Source organism: Anticarsia gemmatalis, chromosome 5, assembly GCF_050436995.1.
Source record: "Anticarsia gemmatalis isolate Benzon Research Colony breed Stoneville strain chromosome 5, ilAntGemm2 primary, whole genome shotgun sequence".
Taxonomy (NCBI): Eukaryota; Metazoa; Arthropoda; class Insecta; order Lepidoptera; family Erebidae; genus Anticarsia; species Anticarsia gemmatalis.
The window spans coordinates 12613498-12626155 of NC_134749.1; the positions used below are offsets into that span (position 1 = coordinate 12613498).

At 34.7% G+C, this 12658-nt stretch overlaps 2 protein-coding genes across 4 annotated transcripts in view; both read right to left on the reverse strand.

Annotated features, from left to right (window-relative positions):
* Positions 1 to 12658, reverse strand: part of Ifrd1 (Interferon-related developmental regulator 1) — a 255557-nt gene that overhangs the window by 16157 nt on the left and 226742 nt on the right. The window contains exon 1 of one of the 3 annotated variants that reach the window (XM_076114839.1): positions 1325 to 1598. The exons of the other annotated variants lie outside the window; for them this stretch is intronic. Coding sequence (XP_075970954.1) covers positions 1325 to 1355 — 31 coding nt within the window. The 5' untranslated portion in view covers positions 1356 to 1598. Of the gene's footprint in view, positions 1 to 1324; positions 1599 to 12658 lie in introns of those variants that run through there. 3 annotated transcript variants of the gene reach the window in all.
* On the reverse strand, positions 5097 to 6311 carry LOC142973395 (uncharacterized). Its single transcript, XM_076115064.1, has one exon. The coding sequence runs from the start codon at positions 6220 to 6222 to the stop codon at positions 5443 to 5445; it is 780 nt and encodes a 259-aa protein (XP_075971179.1). The 5' UTR covers positions 6223 to 6311; the 3' UTR covers positions 5097 to 5442.

Consider the following 12658-nt stretch of genomic DNA (forward strand, 5'->3'; position numbering starts at 1 on the left):
CTTAATATAAAATTACACAATATTCTTGTTATCAGACAAGTTTCATGCGACATTGAGATTATTTAAACCTGTTTACATAATATTGGGCTGATAAAGAAAAGATATTGAGTATGTATATGTGGCCAACATTTTTTTAATGCAACTTTGTACCAAGAAGTTTTACAGCATTGCAACAGATTATTTTTAGAATTAACTATTGCATAATGCAGTGTGTAGCAAATATTTATCAGTAATTTTTATGCTGTTGCCAAGAGACTATTGTGTGCATTTTTTCTATACTATAATGTGAGTTTTCATTTGAAGATATTTGTCAGGAGAGTGACATGTGCAAGTTAATGATTTCTTTCCTTTGGAGGCAATCAAAGTTTTGAAGTTTTAAAATACACATAGAATGGTAAATACTGACTATTCAAGACATAAAGCATTGAAAAAAATTTGACCATAAAGATGTATATTATATTAATTAAATGTAGGTAAACAATGTTGTGTGAACAAATATTCCATCAAGTGCAATTTTTATTGCCAAAATAAACACAGTAAGTTTTCACATATGAGTAAATACTGTACATCAGTTTAAAGAGTTTCAGTTATCTAAACAGACATGTTACCAAGTAATTGCTTCGGTTCATGAGCAAAAACAAAAGAATTGGCCTCATTGCTCTGCCTGTATTCTAGAACATTCAAGTTCCTTGAACTTTACTTTTTAGTGAAATAAATGTTAGGTACTTATATAACAGTTTGTTGTAACAAAAAACAAGTGAGTTGTTGTTGTTTAGAAACTTGTTTTTTTTATATGATGAGTGAGCAAAACTATATTGTTTGTGTACAAGGAAGTAATGTTATGTAAAATTACATAATGTACTATCTAAATACTTGTCACAAGGCCAAACAATATCGCAAAGATAAACAGACCAAGTGTCAGGTCAAAGCACATTGTACTTGTCAGTGCCTAGAACACTTTGTTTAGAACTCGCAGATAAAGCGTGACCACATTGAAATGTCACATGTGGGAACCTCGCAACGTTATGAAACCGTGAAAGTAAAGGTTGCACCGAGACACGAGTCGGGAACTTACGAAACCTTACTTGCAATTCAAGGTTATCACTACTTTCAACCAAACATATGGTTTCCAATACCCTCCAGGGTATTGGCATCAAGAATAACGACCGTGAGCAAATATAAGTAAACGTCATACACACGTCCCGCGGAAAGTCCGCCACCACAAGGTCGCCGCGTGATCTCATTCTTGACGGACTCCGCGCTGTTTCACGCACCACATAACCAAACAAAATGCACTTTCCACACAAAATTTATCAAAACTTACCGTATTTTCCTTTTTTCTTTCCTTTCGGCATGGTGATTGTTTCTTTTTCTAACGAAGCTAACTTACAATAAACGATAAAATATGTATTCACTATTTATTTAAACTAAGTATGTCACTTAATCAAGACGGAGAAAAGTTCAATATATCAGTTCTTGTGGAACGATTTGGGCACCGAATGTAACATAAAACTAAAATTTCAGAAAAACTTTTTAACATGTTTAACCGTGTAACATGCACACTTGACTTCGCTTTGCGCAATGCGCTGTCACTTTTGTATTTAAAGAGCAGAGGAGGGGGCTTTCAATGACGCCATATTAATTTCCAATGTTGCCAGTGTTATAAGAATAAAATTCCTGCAATGGATACGTTTTGTTAACTCTTTTTGCCTGGAATTACACCATTAGACTTTATTCATCACGCTAAAGATAAGAAAACTGTTCAAAATATAATATGTCAATTTATACTTAGTTTAATCCTAAATTATAATGAATTCCTGATAAGGTAAATAATGTTTAAATTAGTAGCATCAACCCTCTTTACTAAACATATTTTGTTTGATGGCAACTTTTTTCGCGCGATATTCAACTCTTTTACACAGATGACTAATTTTGTAAGAGCAAAACAAAAAACATTGTGTAATAATTCGAAAAAGTATTTCTTATGTTGTGTAAATTATAAACAACATCAGAATTTACACAAGTATTTCTTTTCTTTGACTTTGAGTAAGTCTCTGCCATAAATGTACATTAAAAATTTGAGAGTTTGTGCCTTTAATAAGTTTATTACGCCTTATTTGTTATTATTGTGCTCACAGTACTATGGGCTTTTGCGGTGTTTTTAGGTGTGTAGATCTTCTTGATAATTTTTTTTCTAAGCTTTGTAGAATGAGCTGTGCAGCACCCAAGTAAGTGGAATTGTTAAGTTTCCAAACAGTTTTGTTCTAGGTAAGTATGTAAAAGTTATCCATCGATCATATTTATTAATAGGCTAGTTGTGCAATTTCTAGTATAATAATTTATTTATATTTAATAAATGTTTGATTGCTTGACTATGAGTGTTTTCATTTTCTTAGTTTTCCGTACACGGAAAACTTAGAAATAAGGACTCTAGAAGGGAATTCCAGTTCTATATTCCTTATTTGTTGCAAATTTTTGCATTATGACTAATCATAAAGCCTATGTTAGATGCAGTATTAAGTTATAGAAGCACCATTATTATTACCATTTTATGTACTAACTTTAAATACCTAACTTAGAAAATTGTTTTTGTTTTGTATTTCGCCTCTGATACGCTATCTATTAGTGAATTCCTGAACTTTTAGTGTGATAATATGTATGTTTTTCTCCTGTGTAACTTTAGAACATGTAATACGACTGTAAGATATAACTATTTTTGGTGTTTTCCGTAAAATAGATGAGATATTTGAAATAGGTACTGAAATATTGCAAACCGTTGACATTTAAATAAATTATAGTTCACGAATCTGCCAGTAGGGGGCTCTTTTGACACGTGCCATCGTGCATTGTTTAATTCTTGGATTGCTTGGGACTTTACCCCGGTTTATCAGAAAGTGATTTTATTGACTTATTAGGAATGAAGGGTAAAAATGTAGGCAATATGATATAAAAGAACTGAATTAATATTGCTCAATTGGTAAATGTCCTGGCTGTAAAACATTTTTGCACTGGGTAACGAAATTGTTGTGTAATTAAAAAGTAATACATTGCTATCAAATCATTTATTTTAGCACAGACACACCACCAGTAATAATATTGTGCAATGCTGTATCGATTCAGTTCATCGTACACTCGACTTTCGCGTAGGCTTAGCGCTTGTAGTCTGCGTCACCAGGTCACTACCATTACCTAGTAAAAATCTACGTCATACTTACCTCATTTTTTTCAGTGTTATCTTGTTTTATAATCTGTAAATATTATGTTGTAGTTAGCTTGTTGTCAGTTTCAATCAGTTTTTATTTCTTGACTGCACTAGACTAACAATTCAACAAAATATGGATGTGGATTTCTAATTCGAATTCAGAAAAAAATTGAGTTGTGCAAACACTCGTCACTATTGTGTAGTGCAAGCTAATGGTAATCCAAGCTGTTTTTACTGTGCGTCAGGGTTATAGGTTTGATTTTTATACGGATATTGATTAATATTTTTTGTAAAAGATCTACACATAGTTCTGTAAGTTTTTAATGAAAGACTCCGCAAAGTAAGAGTCGTCTTTTTAAAATCAAAAACATTAACGAACTCTGAAACGATTATAATAATAGATTAATGCCTTTTTATTTTCCGTTAAGGCCAAACTGCATTCTTCCTCAATATAGCCCAAACATTATTGTGCAATAATAGATATCTAATATTACTTTCAATTCCGAGACTCATAGGCGCCCCAGCTCGCTATAATATTGCGCAATTTGCTATTGACTTAGATCCAATGCAGTGTTTTATTTTCCTCAGTTCAATTGCAACTGGGTAATTTCTAGGATTATCAAAACAACAATTACGTCTAAATACATTAATTTTAATTACTTGGTTGCAGACAAACATTGTATGGTATATCCCTATTGCATTTTTACTTGACCTCATACAAATCATACATAATGTCACGCCCGTTTTACCTAAAGGTAGGCAGCAATGTTTGAAATATTAGGTCGGGGAAAAAGTCTTTTCGCATTATAGTATGTTGGTATGTACTTGTAATAAGATCTTTTCTCTACACAAAAAAGCTCGATATTTGGGTACCTCACGATTTTATTACAAGTTCGTACATACTCGTACTATAATGCGAAAAGACTTTTTCCTCGACTTAATATTATCACGTCCACTATACCTGAGGGTGAAGGAAGATGTGTGTGAAATACATCTACGTTTCGTCATTAACGATGTTAGTCCCGTGAATGGTCCCGTGCATGAGAGAGCGAGCTCAATATTGCCATATACCAATTTTTCAGATTAGTTAAATGTTGATTGTTGAATTATTTTCAGACTGCCTCTGGGGTGCATTAAAATTTGATGGGGTACCCGGCTGGTGGCTGCTGATCATGAGGTCTTGGGTTCGATTACTGGGTCGGGCAAGGAGCTACCTACTCTCAGGTCTTGTCAAGAATATTTCTTAATATCTAGTCACACGGAGTAAGGTATCGTGTCAAAAGACAATAGGCTCGCTCCCCATTACATAGGGCTTAGATTGGTAACAGTAAAACGTAGGAGTATTTAGGCCCTTCTGCCTATACCTTTGGGTGTAACAGGCGTGATATTATGGACGTTTTGCAATGTGCATGTCTAAGTACTAATTGAGCAGTTCTTGTATCTTGTACAGAACTAGGTATGTTAATCAGACATCGCTAAACTACCCTTAACTCGTTTCTCAAGGCAACTAATTTAAAAGACGTTGCCTTAGCTTTATGAAGACACGATTCGAATACTAAACTATTAAGTGATGCAAAGTTGCGATCGGTTAAAGGTAGATATTCTTGAGTATCGACTAGTAATTCTGCTATAATTTAATAATCTTAATTTTTGGACAGATTAATACGATGAAGATTTGTAATAATATAATTTTCTACATGTTTGTTTACATACTGTCATGATGTCGTGTCATCGTGTAATGTAATAAAGATATTATGTCAACGTTAGTTCAAAGGGCTTGACCTCCTACATATTAAAATTAGACAATTTAAGTGAAATTTATTTATATACTTAATCATTAGAGAAGTAGACCAACACCAATAAAACCGGGGAAGAAAAATAAAATATGTTTAATATCATCTTAATTTATTTAATAATAATCTTTAAATATCTACATTTAGTTTGGCATTTTACATTCTTTGGCATATTCAGATCAATTCGTTTTGATAGCTGCACTAAACTGGGGACGATTTGTACAATTCAAGTTACACATAAGAAGGAACATTAACATATTATTTATATTTCGTTATCTGTTGAATAGCTACCATTTGTAAACCTTTGAAAAATCACGTGAGAACAAAAATATGACTCGGAAATTCGCAGCGATGCGGCTGCGCCGTTTAAATGAAATCCTTCGGTACAAGATATATTTCAACACTTTTCCAATCAGGACACAGATTCACATCAATACACACTAAAGTTTAATAACTCAATAAATATAAAACTACGCTTATTACACTTAATCGTCCTAAAATAACACAAGCCCCGCTTTTCGCTACTTTCCTATCATCTTTACGAATATGGCCGACTTCATTCCACCGAGCCTTCACTTCTTTAGAACCGTATATTTTGCCGTATCGGAACTCCGCACACTGCACTGTCACCATCGGAGGTAAACCCAGGAATATAAACCGCGTGCTCTTCCTCTTCAATGTTGTTGAACCCCTCATATCCTCGATCTCCCGACCGTTGATGTACCAACGAAGTTCAGAATCCGGTGCTCCACGACAGTAAGCTTGTATCATGTCTCCTTCCTCGTATTCTTCAGCTAAGCCTTCCAGCAGTGGTCTCCTATGCTCATGTCCGTGTACTTCCATATGAGCTGTTCTTGTTGCGAATTTATACGGCGGCATATCTCTTTCTATGTCACATCTGTACAATCCTGTGGCTTCTTCAGTCAACGCTCCTAGACGTAATCTGCAGGCTGTTGGCCCGCATGCTAGCAGCTCTACAGTTCCAACTCCAAGTATAGGGAAAGAGCGGGTGCTAGGTGCTGACCCGGGCCGGTACCGGAAGAATTCGTTAGGGCCTTTAAACCAGCTGAGGAGTGTGAAGTTGGCGTCGTATCGGCACTCGATGTCGACGTCCTGTTGTCCAGGTGGAACGACTTCAGGGATGATGAGGTCTGTTATGTTGAAGGGTCGCGCGTGAGTCGTGGCCGCGCACGCGCACGCAGCGAGGAACAAGGCGAGCGTCAGCATGGTGCCGCGACGCGCGCGCAGCTCGCACTGTGCCGGCGCGCGCCCTAACCTCACTCACGCCGCTAACGCTCTCTTAATTAAACAGTTTAATAAACTCCAACACTTAACCGTCGGACAGATAAACGGATCCCTGACATTTTTTTCTCCAAATTCAATTGATAGACAAATTCGTTTCGCTAGGGGTGGCTGAATTATCGCCCGCACTAATTAGTGGAATGGCCGCCTACTTCCTATTAATTAAAATTGGGGAGGTACACACAATGAGGCTGATTGAATTTGAATGAAATATTGTTATTACCAAAATGTGTTACTCAGTCCTAAATAATAGCTATCTAATGAAAATTGTGACGTTCGATATACATGTGTAGGTCATTCTTATCATCCACTTACATTATACATAATGAATCATCCAAAGAAATTTTAATGTTATGCAATTTAGATACTGCATATTTGTCATTCTGTTTAAACACTAAAAGAAAGATTTATCAAGCAATAGCACTAGAGGGTTAAAGGCACTCCCTGACTGTCACGAATTACGCACGATATGTGTCATCCAATTTTACCAAACGAGACTTATGAGCAAATAAAATAGGAGATATCCGTTGTACAGAGATTTTCTTAGAAGCGTGAAGATACAGAATTAGACGATCATGACCTTGTATTAAGTAGGGGTACAGAAAAAGAAATGTATTTACTGTATTTACGGCCAGTTTCACTACTCCTGAATAACTATGGAAATTATGTGGTGGAATTTTGACAGTTGTTTTTATACATTTGCTGTCAAATTATCTATTGAATAGGTTAAATGACACTTATCCCTTAAGCCTTAAACTGGCGGTTAGAGTAAGTAATTAATGATTTGTACTTATTACTAGATATATGTATGTTTATAATGTGGTTCTACAATAATCTATGTTGAGAGAACGTGCAAAGAATAATAATTATGTGATATATGTTTTGTTATATCTCGATTTGCATATAAATATGCGTACGTAGATTGTAATTCTCATATTGTACTATCACTTTATTCCATCAATAATTGTTATGTTTACAGCTATCGATGGATGACTCTGCTTCTCGGAGTAAGTTCTAAGAATTTTCATGAGGAAATTAACAGTCTCCATAGTCCATAATAGAAGTTTTACTACTATATATAAGTAGGTATACAAACTGTGTCTTTTTGATTTAGAGACTTATCTGCATTATCAATGTAAGCCCGTAGTGTCAGTTCAAAACAATTAAAAAACATTATTGTTACTTGTAAGTTCACGTTCCTTCACTGGGACATGAAAATGTTGACAGGAGAATTTCAAAATAACGTAAGTATGTATTTTTGTTTAACATAAAAACAGAAGCTTTAATGACTAATTAAAAGTAGTTAAAGCAATGTCATATTATTAGTAACAGCTTTCAAGACATTAACCCACTGATGTAACAATTAGCGAAGTCAACTTGAGTTCAATTTGTCTTAAACACTGTTCCAGAAATTACACTTCGTTTTAGCAGCTAATTGATTCTTTATCAGTTTTACTTTGTGTGAGAGAGAGGAAGAGAGAGAGAGAGGGGGAGGAGATAAAAGGGGGTAAAGAAAATATCTGCTATAAAAAACACCGTATTTAGACTTTAGGTTCGTCAAATTTGCAGGTTCATAATGTTATGATTAGGCTAGTAATAATAAACATAACATATAACGTGGGATAAAGCAAACGGAAGCTTGATGTAAAAATATTAAATAAAACGCATTTATAAGAATGTCGGAAATGCATAGGAAAAGGCGTACTTTACGAAGAAAAAACATCATCATGAATCAACTTTTGGAGTTTGCCATTAATAACTCTGACGAATCTCAAATCATAAAAAGATTGATCTCTATCAATATGCATCTTGTCGACCCATAATTGTTTATAATACATACAGTTTTGTGTCTACAAAATTACAAAAGCCTAAATTATTACACGAACTAGTTAAAATCAACAAGCCAACCTTACTAAAGCAGCCTCAATAACATTGACTCAAAGCATAATTGAGAGATGACAATCGGTGGAAACATTTACCCATCTAATAAACTAAGTAATAAACTAGATAAGATTTAGCTAGCATATCCTCTTTATTTTCCATTGCCTGGATGACTTAGGACCATGAACCGTGTGCCAGTTTGGTAGGAAGCAGTACATCTTGACCTGCCATGTGATAAGTGATTGCAATGATTCAGTCAAATTCGTCTTCAAACGAATTCTTGGCATCAGTAACTACTGACTACTTATATGACGCAGTATTTAGGGTTGTTTTTATACTATTATCATCACCAATTTCAGGGCTCAAGATCCGATAAGAGAAGCACCTAAATTATGATTTTTTTTACCCAGTCGTAGACTGGTAGATAATGCCTTAACGTATTAAGGCCGCCTAAGTACCTACCGCTATTGTACATACAGCTTAAATAAAAAATTATATCTATTTTTAAATAATATTAGATAACACTAACACATTATTTACAACATAGTAAATTATATGAACTTCCGGTCATATGTGATGAGCAAGAGTATTTGTTCACAGTCTGGTTTTTAGTTTATCTCCTGTATTTTCTGTTTGTTTACCAATCAGCACCATTTTTCTGTATTTTTGTTGTTGTTTTGTTTAATTATTTACGTTCTTACTTCTCAGCTGTCCATTTTTATTACATTCCATTCTTTAGTCTGGATCTTTTACCTATTACGGGACTAAAACCATCAGATTTTGGTGGCATTTCCGTCGTTTTTAGAGTGTTCTAAGTAGTATCTTCACTGATTTAAAGCTATTCATAATAAATATGCACGTTTATCCACTTGGAAGTCAAAAACTTTCCCTGGTGGGGTCAGTCGTCGTGCCCACGCGCTCGTCTCGGAAGCAAGACATTACAATTTTATTACCAGTAATCATCTTAAGTGTTATCAGCCTAATTGAATAATGCATCGGCATAGTGCCCGCTGCTGGCTCTGTTTTGCTAAACAACGCTTATCTGGATTGTTTTGGCTGTAATTTTTGTGTTTAGTTGACACCGGTCCTGAGAAGTTACTTTGTAAACTACTGAAGAAACCAGTCTTAAAGAAGGTCGTTTTTTTTTTCAGAAAGCTTTCGAGCAATATCTGTTGCATTTGCAAAAAAAAATAACGCGATGAATTGAGAACCTTCTTTTTTAAATCGTACAAAAAGGCATAGGTGTGAATTCTAGACACAAAATTATGTCGAAAAGCGTAGGTCAAACGGTTTATGTATGTTGTAATGACAATAGAACTGAGGGAAGCTCTTTAGAAACTTTTAACAACGAAAGATTCTGCACTGAGAATTGGTTTCCATCGTGATGTGTCTGTATCGTGCACTTAAATATGAATGATGTTTCTAGGTGCGTCTACACCGGCTCACAATCACTTCCTGTTAGTTTCGTTACTAGCGATTTAGGCATGACTCAGCTGTTTGTGACTCATGCTAGACCATAGAGTATGGCAAATTAGGACAACCATTGTTATTTGTTACAAGAAAGATTTGATTTACAAAAATCTCATTTTGATTGCTAGCAGATCTCAAATAAAATTCAATTTTTATCAAGCTATAAAAACAAACGTCCGAATTGAGAGGTCCTCTCCTGTTGAAGTCGTTTAAAATACCTGCCTAGCATTCTTTTGATTTATTGTGCGAGTCGGTAAAGTGTAAAGAGTAGAGGACTGAAGGAGTGATGGTCGCCAATCTTAAGTGTAGCTTAGTCGCTTGTAAGAGCCCTAATGTAAATTAGACTAGCTAGTGCCTAATACTAGAGTTAGATGGAGATCTTTTTTTTAACACGGTCCTAGCAGCAGTTATAACTTCTTGAGATTTTAAGGTATTCTAGGCCTTGTGTTGGACAACGACCGTTTCTTCCTTCCCTAGGCTTTAAACCATCAACCACTTACATTGGAGTTAAAAGCTTATATCACTTGGATACCACTCACTTTCTCTCTACCAATATCTTTAAGAAACCTTTTCAAATATCAAATAAGTAGTCTAGGTAAGTACTAAAGTAAACACACGGACAATCCTCTCTAGAGTGATATTAGCTTCGTATCACCGGATGCGCTCAAGTAAGTGAGTTGAAGACGCCCCTCTGAACAAATTGTTTATAACGATACATTTTAATAACAATATCGCTTCGTATACACTCTCAAGAGGTTAACTAGAGGATAATCGATCGTATTGAATCGTACCTATAGAAGTGATTACGCAATCTATATTTTATTCCCTATTTTTTTGTTTTAAAATAATGTTGCCAGAACAAATTTGAAATTAGGATAAAGTTGTAAACATAAATAGAAAAAAAGGTTATTGTCAACTTAACTGACCCCCCGTTTCTGAGGTCCATTTAGCGGTAGTTTATCTACCTATTCAATAGCGGATAAAATAATATAAAAAAAGTTATTGAATGGACAAACTGCCGCTAAATGTACTCAGAAACCGGGCATAAGTCTATGCCGGTGACAAACTATCTATATCATCTGGCGCAACGCAATCTTTTGAGAAGAATAGCCTTACTGTATAGTAAGCTACGCGATTTTCATTATCAAAACTCGCGAAAACGCGAAATAAATCTTGCATTCCTTGCCCACCTTCAATTTGTAAGTTAAGAAAGATTTCAATTGACATTGGTCAGTACGTAATGAGATTATAAGGAATGTCATGCTAATTTTAGGATTTTAATCACGTCCAATAAGTCATCTCATGATCTCAAATGTCGTCTCCTGATGATTTCATTGTGTGATTCAGATTTTTACAGCCAGTGTTCTTACTCAGTTACAAAGTTGTTAAATCTGTCTATACTCACCGGGGCTTAAATATTTCCGTTATTCATGATAATACTGGTTATAAAAAAAGAATATCTGTACGTCGGCTGGTAAAAAGCTTTCACGGCTACCTACTATTATTTCGCTTTAAATTAAATTTGATTAAATTATTAAATTTTGTACGAAGATAGTTGGAGACTTTGGCAATTTCAATTTCAGCAATTTGGATATTTTTTGAAACAGAAAGATAACTTATTTGCGTTAGACACGCAAATAAGTAGTACCTAATGTGAGGTCAGTTTTATGAAAAATTTGGCAATTTCAATTTCAGCAATTTGGATATTTTAATCCCTAACCATAAACTCAATTTCTCATAACTCAAATCAAAGCTAAAGCTTACTCGGTGCCAATCTCAAAACTTTATAGAAGTTCTAAATAAGTGAACCAGCTTTGGGAGTCCGTGATCCCATCTACTTGGTAGACGTGCCTTAGATTGCTTACCACAACTTCTGTGAATTATTCCTGATCAGACTAATGAGGGCAACTGGTTTTGAGCGCTGTTTTTTCATTTCATCTCCGTTTCAAATACCTTGATGGGATCATCCTGTCAACGGCCATATATCACTCGAAATGTAAGGGGACAACTAATGCGTATATTTAATCAAGTAATTATCTCTTACACTATGCGGGAGTCGGTAATTATCGACCACTGTTCATTTTATATGATTTGTCACGCTTTCCAGACTATAATTTCGTAATATTAATTGATTAAGTACTTTATGCAATAAAGCATTTTGTAAGTAGGTTTATTGCACAATTATTATGAGGAGTGGGGCATACCATTTATTTGATTTATAATTATAATGATAATTAAAAAGTACATAACTGGATTGATTTAAAACAAAATAACAATGTCGTAAATCGTAAAATTATACTTCTAAGAAATAATTCGTATGAAAGCGCCATCTATTTATCACTGGCTTTAACGCTTGAACGCTATATCGCATTTATTTTACATCACGTTCACTCTCATTCAAGAGTTGTTACTAGTTTTGCTTACAAAATACAGATGGCGCATGACTTAAAACGAAGCTGTGTGTAGATTTTCAGGTACACTTATTATCCGACTTCACAACAAGGAAGGCGTTCTCAATTATATGGTAACTTTTTCAATAACCCAGTAAATAACATTTCCCTATGATTAGAGAAAGATTCCGTTATTCTTTTTTAATATGAAATTAAGTACAAGGCAGTTACCAGTTGTGTCGACTTCAATTAATATATTATTGAAGTGCAAAAAATGTTCACCTTAAATAAAAATCTCCAGGTAATAAAAACTATAGGGTGGCTTTTAGACATAAAATATTGATAACTAGCGATAATAACCTATCCAGGTGTATGTAGTAGCAGTCTTCTTTTTCTGTCTACTAAATCTGACAATTCCAGTCATAAATCACAAGTCTGTCAAGTTTTCAAACACCTAAAGATACAAAACGAAGAAAACACCAACAACAAAAGCGGACAATACATAAAATACTTGTTCTCTCCATCTATTATCCTAAAATAAATTTAAAGTAGTTTGAAAACTTGGCTGGGGTTCCGCGTTACACGGTCGTTAGTAAGGACTTGTCAATTTGTGGCGATTT